The sequence below is a fragment of the Rana temporaria genome, chromosome 3 (assembly GCF_905171775.1).
Source record: "Rana temporaria chromosome 3, aRanTem1.1, whole genome shotgun sequence".
Lineage (NCBI taxonomy): Eukaryota > Metazoa > Chordata > Amphibia > Anura > Ranidae > Rana > Rana temporaria.
This window is the reverse complement of record NC_053491.1, coordinates 99196665-99212218: the sequence shown is the minus strand read 5'-3', so window position 1 is coordinate 99212218 and position 15554 is coordinate 99196665. Positions and strand designations below refer to the sequence as shown.

Below are 15554 nucleotides of genomic sequence, written 5' to 3'. Positions count from 1 at the left end.
CATGAGTCTTCTGGAACAATCAAAAAAAAATAACATAAAGTAAAAGTAAATATAAAAATAAAAAAGAGTGACACCTGGGACACAAGTCCCGTGTATGGAACCAAGAAAAAAACAAAATAAACCTTGTGACAATAACATACAAAATAGATTAAAAAACACTCTGTAGAGAGCAGTGGAGATTTGCCCGATGTGTTTCCGGTCTGTTGATAGAACAAGAGACCTTCATCAGGGGCCACAGGAGTGTATGGTTATAAGCTCTTTTCTCTCGTTTGTAATAAACAAAGGATTGAAAAGTTAACCCTCAAGTTTTGGGTTCTAGGTGTCCCCAGAATACGATTTAAGGGTCCTAGGGGTGGAGGAAAAGGGAGGGATGGCTCCGACTGACCTCAAACACAGGATGTCCCAGATATGGGACTTAAGGGCAGAATTGCAGCAGGTCAGTGAGTCCACTGAGTCCAATACGGACGGTCCTCTTAACAGTGCTCGGGGGAGTCCCGAGCTGAATATGTACAGGGGAACCTGGTGCCAAATGCCGTGGTTTTAAATGTGGTGTCCTAATAGCGTTCGTCCCTTCAGCACCCTAGGACCCTAAAATCTTATTCTGGGGACACCTAGAACCCAAAACTTGAGGGTTAACTTTTCAATCCTTTTGTTTATTACAAACGAGAGAAAAGAGCTTATAACCATACACTCCTGTGGCCCCTGATGAAGGTCTCTTGTTCTATCAACAGACCGGAAACGCGTCGGGAAAATCTCCACTGCTCTCTACAGAGTGTTTTTTAATCTATTTTGTATGTTATTGTCACAAGGTTTATTTTGTTTTTTTCTTGGTTCCATAAACGGACTTGTGTCCCAGGTGTCACTCTTTTTTTTATTTTTATATTTACTTTTACTTCATGTTATTTTTTTTTGATTGTTCCAGAAGACTCATGTAATCCAACATCCAGATTATTTCTGTGAACAAATGTCAACCCATCTTGGTTTAACCATTAAATAAAATTTATATATCTTGTACTGGAGTCTGGCCTTTAAAGTCCCATCTGGGGGTATTAGTTTTCTTTTTGTTACAATAGTCCTACAGTACCATGGGTAAACCTTATGCTGCTTCCTTTCTGTATCTGATTGTTATGTTTGTTTATCTTTGCAGAGTAGTACTTCCCACTACAATGCAGGAACATGGGGTATTGTACAGGGTCAGCTCAGACCATTGCTGGCTCCAAGAGTCTATACACTTCCTATGGTACGATCTATTGGCAAGACGATGGTTCAAGGAAAGAACTACGGACCTCAGATTACTGTAAAGAGAATCTCCACCAGGTTGGTCGTGTTACTGTGGGCTGTCTGCAATGTCCTTTCTCACAATTTCTCTAGACTTTGAATATAATTTTTTATCCAACCAATGTCTTGTTTTATTGTCCATCCGACAGGGGTAGGAAGTGTAAACCCATATTTGTGCAGATTGCCCGCCAGGTAGTGAAGCTGAATGCATCTGACTTGCGTCTTCCTTCCCGGGCATGGAAAGTGAAGCTTGTTGGCGAGGGAGCGGATGATGCTGGAGGGGTGTTTGATGATACGATAACTGAGATGTGTCAGGTGAGCTTTCTTCTAACAGACCTTCATTGGTGTTTGCTTTCTAGCACAAATACATTCTGTGTAATTTATGGAATTAAAAAAAAAAAAATATTTAAAGAACTATTGGCACTAATTTTGATCTCTCTCCTCACAAACCCTATACAGAAATACTTTTATCTGTTAGATCTACACAGTTTTAGGTGAATCTAAACTCTGCATTAGGGTCACTTTAAATTATTTCTCAAAACATTAGAGAGGCTAAACAGGTATGGAAGATCCGCAGCTCGCTTTTTGCAGGCCATGAGACCTGGAGCTGCACTGGTGCAACTAACACATTTTCTGGAGAATGGGGAAAAAAAGAGATACGTTCTGACCAAATCTACATTTTCTTACAATAATATGAAACTGGTAATTTCTTAGGTCAAGGCAAACTTCACACCCTAAAATAAACAAATGTGTTTGTACATTACAACATTCTTGTCTTGCCAATTTTGTATTCTTTATACAGCTGTCGGCAATGAGTCGTGTTTTAAGGTATTTTTTATTTAATTTTTTGTAATCCTTTGTTCAAAAAATACACATAAATACAAAAAATACACATAAATACAAAAAATACACATAAATGCAAGAATGGATCTTTCCTTTAGCATATACTCCTCTTAAATTCTCCTGGGCCATCTGAAAAAAAGGGGAGTGGGCCCCCACTCCCCCCCCCCCCCCCCCCCGGTCGCCCACCCACAGAAAAAGAAAAACATTTTTTTTTTTAATGTGTTGTGTTTTGTGTTTCTGAATGATTTGTAAATTTGGTTTTGCAAAAGTATGTAATGTTTTATATTTGTATACATTTTATAACAATTACTTAAAATTGTAATCCTTTGTTATTAAAAAGGTTGTAAGCCGTTTTAGGGATACAAAAAAGGAAAGGGGGAGCATAATAGACACATAAAAAGGCTTCATTATTCCAGCTAATTAATAAGCTATGAACAATAACTGGTAATGATTGATACATGTAGCCAATTTCAATATACATTAAGGCTGGTTATAGATCTGATTTTTTTTTTTTTTTTCTTTCTTTCCTTCCACCACGGGTGGAAGGAAAGAAAATTGCTTGATTTACACCATCAACACACTCGTTGTTCATGGGGGAATGCCTCCCACTGCACTATTGTATTCTGCCAGCCAGGAATGCTCCCCTTGCCCCCCTGATGACAGAATACAATAGTGCCTGCCAGTAACCGTATGTAGAAAAATCCAACATGCTGGTTGTACCCAAGTTGGTTGATCAACTTGGGTACAATCAGCCTGCCGTTACGTGGTTCCCCAACAGAGACCGGCTGGGATTCGAACGGTCTATGGCTGGCTTAAGTAAACATGAATATACATCATAAGTGATATATGTATAAAGTCCACCGGAGTCTGTCATTGTTGTTCATGAATGTTTAGCATTACAGGTAGAACAGACGTAAAAGAAAAATGGGTAGGAAAGAGTAAACAACATACAGTTTATTTTTTTATTTATGCTTCTTGGTATGCCTTTATTTTTTATGTTTTCTGCTGCTCTTCTTCACTAGGAGCTGGAAACAGGAGTGGTTGATCTCCTCATTCCTTCACCAAATGCAACTGCTGAAGTGGGTTATAACAGGGACAGGTATGCACAACCATTTTACTGTTATTACGTGTATTTTTATTTATTTTATTACCAGGGAAAATGTGTATTTTATTGTTATTTCTAGTGAATGTCAAACAAGGAACCCGTGATTTTTTAAGTACTCTCCACTGTTGTTTATCCCAGTTGATTAGTAAATGTGTGATAAATTTGTTCATCTCACTGTGCTGTCTTTAAAATACTAATATACTGAAAACTAAAAACCTACTATGTGGAAATTCTGGGTATAATGCTGCTGGTGTTTCTATCATCAGGTTCTTGTTCAACCCCTCTGCTGGATTAGATGAACACCTTATGCAGTTCAAGTTTCTGGGTATCCTAATGGGTGTGGCTATCCGCACCAAGAAGCCGCTTGATTTGCACTTGGCCCCCCTGGTCTGGAAGCAGCTGTGCTGTATCCCGCTAATACTGGAGGACCTGGAGGAGGTTGATCTGCTCTATGTGCAGACTCTCAATAGCATTCTTCACATTGAAGACAGTGGCATCACAGAGGAGACTTTCCATGAGGTACCTGCCATCATGGCGCTCTTTATTAGGACTTTCAGAACTGACCCAAAGGATCTTTATGCTTGTTGTTGTGTTCTACAGGATTCTAATGGCTAGGAAATTAAATACAATAATACCCTCAGGGACAGGAACTCAATGCCCCACTATGCAGTACGCTGCTGAAAAGGTGGAGTAAACCATAGAAGGCAATCCGTATCTATCTTGTACTGATCTGAGGTCAGCAGAGTGAAACTGGATTGGTTGCTGCACATATAAATATAAGACTATTTTAATTTTTAAAGTGTAAGTAAACCCCCCCTATCGTTTTCAGCCAAGGAAGCTGCCATCTTTGCCTCTGTTTAATCTACAACTGCCATGATGCTGCACATGTGATCAGTTAAGACACCAGCTATTGGATGGTTTGACAGTTTGTTTGAGAGCACAACCAATGGGAATGTTACATTTTCCGGCACGTGACGGAAAAGGAACTGTTTTATGGATGGGTTTACTTCCGCTTTAAGGTCAATAGTGCATAGATGTAGCAATGATTTGATTTATAAAACAATTCTAGGTTTATAGTGATGATTGGAGGGAATCCTACATTACAGAAATCTTATATACAGAGTAGGGGTTGAGCGATAGTTTTTTTTCAAGGCGGATGCTGATTTTTCGGCTGCCTTTTAAGGCCGATAGCGGATATCAGGTGCCGATATTCTGTAGATTTAAAGTTTTTTTTCTTTTTACACTGTCCGTTTGCATTTAAAAAAAAATTGTTCATCTTTATTGCTGTCACAAGGAATGTAAACATCCCTTGTGACCGTAATCGGCATGTGACGGGTACTCTTTATGGAGGGATCTGGAGCCTATAAGACCCCAAACCCCTTCCCTGCACTTCAAAGTATTCAAAACGCCAAGATCTGCGTTTTTAAATACTTTCTATTTTTTTGAAACTGGCATCTTTAGGATGAGAGTAATCTGGAAGCGATGTCATGACATCGCTTCCGGGTTATTCGATCCGATACCCCAACAAAACAATCGGCTTTGTTCAGGTCTCTGGCCAGCCAGCGGATGTGCTGGCTGGTCGCTAGGGCCTAATGATGGGACAGGACCCAGGCTGAGAGGCGGAAGGTGGCAAGAGAGGGACGAGGTCCCCTCCCGCTACTTGTAATAATGGCCCAGCGGCTGCTAAGCTGCATCAGTTGTTATTACAAGGAAGCCAACTGTCTGCTCCAAAGAATGGTAGCAAGGTGATGCCTGCAGCTGCAAGCATCACCCCAGTACAACCACTTGAAGCAATATCTGTACGTTTTTTGTTTTTACCGATTCTTCAAAAAAAGGGAGTATAGGCCCCCGATAATGCCCCTAATACAGAGCCATTCTGGCCCAGAGGTATATTCTTGCCATCTGCTTCCTTCTATAAACACTCATAGCAGAACTTCCTAACTGAATGTAACTGCAGCCAGTGAGTTCTCATTATGGACAAGAAATAATGTTGGAACATGGAATTTAAACACTACCATTATTTTTGTTGTTCTTTAGATGATCCCCCTCGATTCCTTTGTGGGTCAAAGTGCTGATGGAAAAATGGTGCCCATTATTCCTGGAGGGAACAGCATCCCTCTGACCTTCTCTAACCGCAAAGAGTATGTGGAGAGAGCTATAGATTACAGACTGCATGAGATGGATCGACAGGTGAGGAGCCAGTAAAACTTATAACGGAAACATATTTTTTACCTTGGTGTGGTTCTTGGAATGGTATATGCTTTTACTCCAGGTCTTTCATGCAAAAGCTCATCATTGCACACAGCTGCACGTAGGTTCCTTGTAGTGTATTTTATCACAACAGAACCATTGTACGCAGGTCTGTAAACAGCTGTGCAGTATAATGGCACTGTGTAACCGAAAGGCTATGTTCATTCATTGAAATACTTATTTTTTACCCGTGCTAGGAAAATTCACTTTCTGCTATTGTGGATCAGTGATTGAAAAATAAAATAGATGAAATATCAAACCAAAACAAGTAAACAAAAAAAATCCTATAAACAATTGTTATAAAAAGGTTCTACACCCTCAAGTTAGTATATAAAATCAAAGCGCTGCCTATATCAAATAAATACAGCGTGTGCTAAACATAAATGTTTATGCATAATCAATGTCCCGGGGTTCATTTTCATTATACTACACAAACATATCAATGGTGCAGTCTTTAGTGGTGCTGCACCATTTCCATCTATGATTGGGGCAGAAAACTTGTGTTCCCACACTCACCAACAGCTGTGGACATGAAATAAGAGAGCTAAGCGCTTGGATTGCTGGTGCTTTGGTATTGCTCTGACCTGTATTCATTCTCTGTGATCGCTTCTTCCATGTAGCAACAGGGCTCAAATGTTGAAAACGTAATAATCCTGCGTGCCACCACTTCTAAAGATGTAAATATAAAAGTAAAACTAAAATTGAAGCTGCTAGCGTGAAACACGTCTCATAAATTGTGCCTGAAAAAACAAATAATTAAACGCAGCGCTGCGTTTATTTATATCTAGTGCTCAAATGTTGGTGTGCTCTCACTTGCAAAAGGAATGGCAAGAGAAGCCCACATAGTGTGATTCAATTTTTTATTAAAATTTCACACAAAATTTGTAAAAAAGGACAGGATCTCGAACCTTGCCGCGTTTTGCCCCTCCCACTGAGCCTTTTCAGAAGCTTCTGAAGATGCCCAGTGGGAGGGACGAAACGCGTCAAGGTGGAGACTGAGACATCATATCTGGTCAGTGGAAAACACATCGATGTGGTAGTTCCAATTTAGTGATCCTGTCTTTTTTTACTTCGTATTTTATGTGAGTATCGGAATATAAATAGTGTCATCATATAAATGGATCCTCCGTGTTGAACAAGAAGTCAGAATATACTGCTTATAGTATACAGGTTTTTAGCCATCGTGTTCTTATACTGATAACATGGTACTTTAAGTGGAGGTTCACCCTAAAAAAAAATTCTAACAATACATTGAGAAGACTGATTACACTGCGGGTATGCGTCGCTGCGCAGGCGCCGTATAGAGCCGACTCTATACGGCGCCTGCGCAATGACGTTGGGCTTCTGTCGGAAAGTCGTGACGCGCAGTATGCGCCGGTCGGAGGAACGTCAATCAACTAGGAACGCCCAGTCCAGCAAGAATTGTACCCGGAAGCCGAGGGATGAAACGGCGATAACGAGGTATGTACGAAAAAAAAAAAAAAAACCCCAGCATACCCGCAGTGTAATCAGTCTTCTCAATATATTGTTAGAATTTTTTTTTTAGGGTGAACCTCCACTTTAATGAAGAACTACAGCTTGGCTCAATGTAAGTATCGACAGCTAATACCTGTTGGGCCACTGGGTTTGTTGAAAATCAATATAATAGACCTTTCTACCTACAGTGATAGCTGTGTGATCGTTGTGTTTTTTATTTATTTTTTAATACAAGACATCCCTGATTGAACAAGGTAACAGGGATGGACATCACAAAACACCTTGTCCAGTCAAAGAGCTCTTTGTATTCATTGAAATCATTACAAGACATTCTCTAAATGGTGGTAGTGCCATTGAAAATCACGGCCATCACTGTATGTATCGCAGATTACTGCAATCATTTTTAGTATCCCCAGCGGCTTTCTGGATATCAGATAATGGACACTTACATCGGGCCCAGCTGAACCAATGAAAGTTTGTGAAAAAGATTATTCCTGGAGTTGCTGCTTTAAGCTGCCACCCCTTTTCATATGTCAATCGGTTTCCAAGGTTGTAGAAGCCTAGTACACGTTGCCTTTTAATATGGACAGACATGGCATCCGTATTTCAGATCAGCATAACCACACCTCCATTTTTACCTGAGTAGTTTATGCTTTAACAGAATTTCTGACCACCTGGGGAAAAGGTTTGTTCCCTGGTTGTTCAACACCTTTTAAATAATTGACCTGAAACAACCATCCTTACCTGCATACTTGTTCAGAGCTAGTGACTTAGAAATTTCTAAAGCCAATGGATAAGTTTGACAGCCAGGGATCTAGTATTTTCAGGGGAGGTCAGCAGTGGCAGGCTCCAGACTTCCCCAGTACTGGTTTCCCTTACTGTTAAAGCGGAGTGCCACCCAAAAGTGGAACTTCCGCTTAATCCACTCCTTGCCCCCTTACATGCCACATTTGGCATGTCATTTTTTTTGGGGGGGGGGGGGGTGGGGGCTTCAGGAGGAGTGGGACTTCCTGTCCCACTTCCTCCTTTTGCCGAGGGGCTGATCAGGCGAATAGTCTAATCGCCTTTTGGCAGCCCCTCCCTGTAGGCGATCGCCTCGGACACATGACAGGTCCCAGGCGATCGCCTGTCCAATCGGATGGCGCAGCGCCGCTCGCACATGCGCAGTGGGTGCCCGGCCGTGAAGCCAAAAGCTGTCATGGCCGGGTGCCCACACTTAGAATGAAGACGCCGGCCGGAAAGGGGCGGAGCGGTGCCTCGGCCGGCGCGTCGCTGGAACGTGGAGCAGGTGAGTGTATGTTTATTAAAAGGCCAGCAGCTACACTTTGTAGCTGCTGACTTTTAATAAACATTAAAAATGACTGGAACACCCCTTTAAGTGATTGTAAAGTCTTGTTTGTTTGTTTTTCTATAAAAATAACAAACATGTTATACTTACCTGCTCTGTTGCAGTGGATTTGCACAGAGGAGTCCGGATCCTCCTCTTCTGTGCTCCTTGCTCTTCCCTCCTGTTCAGTGCCCCCACAGCAAGCCGCTTGCTATGGGGGCACCCGGACTGAGTCGCAAGCTCCCTGTGTCCATTCAGACACGGAGCCCTGACCCGGCCCAGCCTCCCCTGATTGGCTAGCTGACTTTGACAGCAGCAGCAGCCAATGGCGCTGCTGCTGTGTCTCAGCCAATCAGGAGGCAGAATCTGGGACAGCTGAGACACTCGTGGACCTCGCTGGACAGAGTGGGACCTCAGGTAAGTATCAGGGGGGCTGCTGCACACAGAAGGCTTGTTATCTTGATGCATAGAATGCATTAAGATAAAAAAAACATAATTTACTACATACAGTTATCTGCAATGTAGACGAATCTCAAACTCTGTGGTGGTGGTGTTACTTGCCTATAGAAATCACTGTGGGGAAGAGCTGTAACAATTTAGGTGTTCAGGGTGATTTCAGAAATGTAATGGACTTTTTGATTTTCCCAGGTTGCAGCCGTGAGAGAAGGCATGTCATGGATTGTGCCAGTTCCCCTGCTCTCTCTCCTCACTGCCAGACAGCTAGAGCAAATGGTATGCGGGATGCCAGAGATCTCTGTGGACGTCCTGAAGAAGGTAGTGCGGTACCGAGAAGTGGATGAACAACACCAGTTGGTACAGTGGTTCTGGCAGACTCTGGAGGAGTTCTCCAATGAGGAGCGGGTCCTTTTCATGAGATTTGTTTCTGGAAGATCCAGGCTTCCAGCCAACACCGCAGACATCTCTCAGCGCTTCCAGATCATGAAGGTTGATCGGGTGGGTAAAATAGTATTTATTAATGAGAAATTGTAGATGGCGTTTCACACAGACACCCTATGCAAGTTTTATTAGACCTCCAATAGTCTCGTTCGTGCCGGTTGACGGCCATCTTTGTTGGCTGGCGCAGGATGACGTTACTCCTGTGCATGCACAGGAGCTAGTTATCCAGGCAAACAGAGTTCAGGCATGCTGATGTAAGATAGAAATAAGTCGTATATCATTAGGCTGTCCTTTTTGGCTGGCCATACACTGATCAAAATTCAGCTGATTGAAAAGGGACCAGCAGAATTTCGATCAATGTGTGGCAGTCCCTGCTAATTAACTTTTGATCAACCAAAGAGAGACTCCATGGGAGGGAGAGAATCTGACCAAAAGGCCATGTGCCGCCCTCCTCAAGACTTTCAGGGCAAATCTAAGGACCTACACCCTACTAGTCAGGCTAAGTGCCATGACTGTGTACATGCAAAAAAAAAAAAAAAAGACAGACACACGTAGAATGGAAGTGGAGAAAGGACTTTGGTGACATTTTTAGGTACAATAGGGGGCCATTCAGCCAGGAATATAAATTAACTCAAATGAGCTCTCCAAAATGAGAATTTCTGGCACCCCTGGACTGTCTCACTCCTGGGGCACATACACCATGGGCATCTCTCGGCCCAGCCCCTGACCAAACCAGTGCAGCATCATCCCTACCAAGAAGGCATTAGAACTTGGGAAGCTTAGGGAGTGCCTTCCCCTCAATTGGAGACTAGACTTGTGCACCAATGACCAGGGCAGAAGGGAGGAAAAGGGCCCTCTCACCATTCCTACCTAATGACATCAGACCAGATACTAGACAGCCCCCCCCCCCCTCCTTTACAATACATGGTACTCTGTTCTCTCTCCCCAAAACTGATAAGAACAGATTCTACACTTCATCTTAACCTGTGACAGTTTTATGGTTATTTGCCACCCATTGGTGAGGTTTAGCCTCAATTTTAATCCCAGTGACAGTGGTCATTACCAAGCAGAAGGTTATAGTAACAATACAAAAAAAATAGTATTGGCTTACACTTTAATTGATGTGTGAATTTTAAATTTGATGTTAAGGGTTTTAGTGGAGTGACCGAGAGGAAGGTGCTCTGTAACACATCATGGCCCTAACACATAGAATACATGGTTCCCCTGCAGAGGGAAATCCTTTAAGTAGGTGTCCCCGAATGTTATGACTGGCTCAATAGCTTTTTGGCCTTTTCCAGATGTTGAGAGTAGTTGTTAATCTGGTTACCCTTCTTGTAATATAAGGCAGTGGTCATCAACCCTGTCCTCAGGGCCCACTAATGCCCCGTACACACGATCAGGCTTTTGCCCGGCCAAACTAACATCGGAATTCCGAGTAAAAAAAGAACATGTTCTCTATCTAAACTCCGATGGAATTCCTCTATAAAAAGTCTGATGGGGCATGGGATCGGAAATTCCGATCGTGTGTACGGGCTTTACAGGCCAGGTTTGCAAGATAACTGGAATACATCACAGGTGATATCATTTGCTGCTCAGTGATTGCAGTATTCTAGTCTTCATCTCCCCCAAGGTAATACATAAAACCTGGCCTGTTAGTGGGCCCTGAAGACAGGGTTGATGACCACTGATATAAGGGATATATTTAGGTTCAATAAGTATTTATTGTACATTTTTAGACAGGTATAACAGACATAACAGAAGAAATCAGATCAAGCACCCAACAAAGGGTGACCCGATCAGTAAAAGTGGAAACAAAAAACACTTACATTGCCATACCAAATAGACAAAAAGGTACAAACAAATGTTATGTAGGCACTTTGGTGATACAAACAAATATACAATGCAGACCAGCGTCGGGCAGAGACTACCCGTGGCCTGGACGCCCCTTTGGGAGCCTGCTGCGGCCAGGAACCAGGGCAGTTATAACTATGACATAAATAAAGTCAGGGCTGGGATTCAGGGAGCAATTAGACAGCATGGGGAACGTACCGTAACCCGAAGGTTCGGCTAGTGTACCAGTCTAGCGGGAAGATAATGAAACAACAGTATGGTCAGATTGAATGGCCCTGGGGAACGGCCAACAGACAAAGGGGAAATAGAAATAGAGATAGAAATAGAAAGAGAAGTAATGTAGAGAGGGGCAAAGAAGGGGGAGGGGGAGGCGGGTGCTCCACTCCGTGACGGTCATCCACAATCTAGGGCATAGGGTGGGCCGGGACTCGACAGATGTTCAGGAGGTCAGGCTGGACTCAGCCTGGTTTTAAGCTTGTCTGAGGTAGAGTAATGCCTCCAGATACCCCAAGTGAAGGAGAATTTAGCATAGGTGTCAATGGACTTGGCCTGCAGTTCCTCCATAAGCATAATGCTGTTCATCTCACTCACCCATACGACTGCGGTCGGGGGGATAGGTGATTTCCAATGTCTGGAGAGCAGTTGTCTGCCAGCGCTTAGACAAAATTTTAAGAGGGTGTGCTATAAGGGATATATTTACCCTTTTTCTTTTTCTTGCCTTTTGCAGCCTCACGATAGTCTGCCTACCTCACAGACATGCTTTTTCCAACTACGACTCCCTCCGTACTCGAGTCAGTCAGTGATGGCCGAACGCCTGCGCTATGCAATCAACAACTGCCGATCCATAGATATGGACAATTACATGCTGTCTCGCAACGTGGACAACGCTGAAGGATCAGACACAGACTACTAAGCTCCGCTCGCTCTCCAGCAGTCTAAGGGTTGTTCTTACACCAAGCATTTTACAAAACCTGCAATATTTTCTTTTAATAACAAGAAAAACTGTTTGTATTTAATTTTCTCCCTACATTGTAAATTAAAATAAAGTGAACTCGCCCTTCTCCCCCCCCCTCACTCTGAATCTAAGAATAAGTTGCATGGAGAGCGGATTTTTTATTTTTTTGAGGGACGGGGAAGAGGCCGGGGCCTTGATGACGTTCTCCACATGACCCTGGTCAGTGCTGTACTTGAATATTGTACATTGGTGCACTTAATGTTCACCCCAAGAACAGTTTTACATGAATATTCCTATTTATTTTGTTTTAATTTTAAAAATGCCTGTGCAGGACTAGTTATGCAGGAAAATAAAAACAGACTGAAGAAGATTGTTGCTGTTTTTTGATTGCCTTTACTGCAGATGCTCACATAGGTCATGCATCTGTTGGGACTTCAATACAACCTATAAGGGGGAGGGGGGTCACTGTCATGAGAAATGCTGCTGTCAGCTTGGGGTATACTCAGGAGATAAAGCTCAAGGATAATATTTAGAGCTTATTTCACGTTTTTATTTCAACACCAAATGCATAACTTTCCTAAATAGTGAATATCTCACTGGTCTGGAAAACCGCAAATTGTCATTATAGTTAAATTAGTATGCATGTTCAAAGCCATGGGGTTTCATTGCCCTTAGGTGACTCCGCATTTGGCTATAGCAGACATGGATCAATGCTGCTGCTTTGGGTGGGGACCTCCTTAGGTGCCTACACTTTTTTATTAACATTACAGAGTCACTTTAAAAGTAATGTATAGTGTTTTTGTATATAGTTTTATGTTCCAGACCAAAAAATAAATAAAAAAAAAACTTTGAAAACATTTTGTAATTTTTTTTAGAGTAAAAATTAATTCTTACTTATGAATGTTTGATCCTTGATTTCCAGACAGTAATCGGACAATCTGAAGGCACCTTTATTTCTTGTCTGTCTGGCTAAGGAAGCCATACACTGTTGGGTTATACTGCCACCTACAGGAGGAATAAAGAAAACAAAATCCCATGAAAAAACCAAGACAGGGTATCCCTGGGGATGTAAGGGGCTACGAAGGCAGTGACGGACAGTAATATATGTTACAAAAAGTTTATTTATAGGTGGATAAATATATACAACTTTGTGAGATGAATAGTATCAAAAATTTCTAAAAGTTTGGTATATACTAATGTTGACTAAAATACCAACTAACTATGGCCGGCCAATGCTGCACCAATGAACCTAGTTATGAGGATCAAAAGAAACTGCTCGGACCCTGCTACATTTGACAAGGAGGGGAAGGAACTCTATCGGAGGTTTCGAGGGAAAGACTATTCCCATAGGCAAATTAAATCGGCAAAACGGAAAGTGGCAAAACGAAGCCGAGAAAGTTTGCTCCTCATAATTTCAGACAAAAAAAAATAAGAAAAATGAGAATGGCCCCATAAGACTGATAACCACCTATGGTTCCCAATGGAACAGGGTGAGAACAATACTAGAAAAGCATTGGGGCCAGTGGCGGTGCATCCATAGGGACGCAGGAGCGCCGCCCCCTCTGGCTCGCTCACAGCCAGTAAAATATACACTGTATGAATCTGTATATTTTCGCCGCTGCCGCCCACTATTCAGCTGACCGGACATTGAGCGCCGGTCAGCTGAATAGCAGCAGCTGGCTGGCTGTGTGGAAGTGCCTATCAGGGCCAGCGGCCCTGATAGGCTGTCCGAGTACAGCCCTGAGGCTGTAGTCGGCTTCCTGAAGCTCATCCTCGGGACGTACTGGCCGTGCGTCTGAGGATAAGACTGACAGGCGTCTCAGCTAATCAGGTAACCTGATTGGCTGAAGCGTCATCGAGGGCGGGACGAGGGACGTAGAAGCCATAAAGGTAAGTGCCAGGGGGGGTACTGGGCACGGTGGCGACAAGTGGGGGCACAGTGGCGACAAGTGGGGGCACAGTGGCGACAAGTGGGGGCACAGTGGCTGTGTTTGATGGCATAGTGGTGACAATTGATGGCACAGTAGCTGCGTTTGGCATGGCACAGTAGCTGCGTTTGGCATGGCACAGTGGCTGTGTTTTGATGGCATGGTGGCTGCGTTTTGATGGCACGGTGGCTGCGTTTTGATGGCATGGCACGGTGGCTGCGTTTTGATGGCATGGCACAGTGGTGACAATTGATAGGTACAGTGAGGCTGCAATTGTTTGTTTTTTTTTTAGTTTGCGCCCCCCCAAAAATTTTGAGCACCAGCCGCCACTGATTGGGGCATACTCACTAGCAACCAAGGCCTGGCTGGTATAGTTGGTGAAAGTCCAAAAATGGTGGCTCGCAGAGCAAAAAACCTAGGGGACATGCTCATCCAATCAGAATACACCAGGCAGAAGAACAAGTCCTGGTTGTCAGAGTACCCACGCAGCCTTGGCATGTTTCCATGCTCAAGATGCCAAATTTGCACTTATGTAGATAGAACTCGGGTATTTAGAGACGCAAAAGGTGAAAAGGAATATGAGATTAGAGATCTCATTAACTGCTCCACTGAAAAGGTTATCTATATGTTGACCTGTCCTTGTCCAAAAATATTTATAGGTAAAACGAAAAGACAACCCAAGATTAGGATTGGGCAGTATCTTGGAGACATAAGAAAGGAGAAAGAAAGAGACCCAGAAAAAGGACATTAAAGGCCAGTGGCGAAACACTTTGCACTATGTCATGATGGCAAACCAGATGGGCTGAAAGTCAAAGGTATTTATTCCTTAAAGTTGCCGACTAGAAGGGGAGATTTTGATAGGATTTTGCTCCAAAAAGAGAAATGGTGGATTTTCACCTTTTTAGAAATTTTTGATACTATTCATCTCATGAAGTTGTATATATTTATCTACCTATAAATAAACTTTTTGTAACATATATTACTGTCCGTCACTGCCATCGTAGCCCCTTCCATCCCTAGGGTTATACCCTGTCTTGGTGTTTCCATGGGATTTTGTTTTCTTTATGCATATGTTTTGGCTACGGCGGTGACCTCCATATTGGAGGAGTGACTACTTATATGTACACGGGAATAGTATCTAAATTTGTTAATAAGGATGTGCTTACCTTTTTGTGGTGTTTATATACAGGAGGAATAAACATGTAGACTAGGCAACGATAACCCCACCTCCACCCAACATGACTTGCTATTTTTTTTGCTAGTATCCAATGAAGATGGGACTCCCTTTCTCCGGCTCTGCTGGGAAAGTTTAACCTTTTTTTTGTGCTAGCTTTTTTTATCAGCTATTTGAACTTTTTCTTCAAGGTTCCTTGCTAGAGTTGGACTGCAAATGTCAGCTATCCAGATCACGCTTCCTAAGCTTAGCTTTGGGGTTCTGTACCCAGATCCCACTGAACTGAACCTAAAGCTTGGAAGTCGCCTTTGGCCACTGGGTTTTGCATTTGGTGTTTTCCAGGCCATATCCTGGTAACAAGTTATCTGTGGATCACTTTCTAAGTCCAGAGCCGTATGTAGCACTGTTGCAGTGCTTGCCCTGTCTCAGAAGACTCTCTCTGTGAGTTGGTTGATCAGGCTGAGCACTGG

The 15554-nt window shown here is 42.9% G+C and overlaps 1 protein-coding gene and 1 long non-coding RNA gene across 7 annotated transcripts in view; both read left to right on the top strand.

Moving 5' to 3' along the window:
* The window catches only part of HERC1 (HECT and RLD domain containing E3 ubiquitin protein ligase family member 1), a 232131-nt gene extending 219292 nt beyond the window's left edge, over window positions 1-12839 (top strand). For 5 of the 6 annotated variants that reach the window (XM_040343077.1, XM_040343079.1, XM_040343080.1 and 2 more), the window contains 7 exons: window positions 1148-1317; window positions 1428-1593; window positions 3144-3220; window positions 3493-3745; window positions 5264-5416; window positions 8928-9233; window positions 11755-12081. In XM_040343077.1, the coding sequence (XP_040199011.1) occupies window positions 1148-1317; window positions 1428-1593; window positions 3144-3220; window positions 3493-3745; window positions 5264-5416; window positions 8928-9233; window positions 11755-11940 (1311 nt within the window). In that variant the 3' untranslated portion in view covers window positions 11941-12081. Of the gene's footprint in view, window positions 1-1147; window positions 1318-1427; window positions 1594-3143; window positions 3221-3492; window positions 3746-5263; window positions 5417-8927; window positions 9234-11754 lie in introns of all 6 variants that reach the window. The other variant, XM_040343076.1, reaches the window with a different exon arrangement.
* Window positions 9240-9738, top strand: LOC120931532. Its single transcript, XR_005747876.1, has 2 exons — window positions 9240-9369; window positions 9416-9738. It is a non-coding gene; the product is annotated as an uncharacterized LOC120931532 (long non-coding RNA).
* Window positions 12840-15554: the final 2715 nt, after the last annotated feature.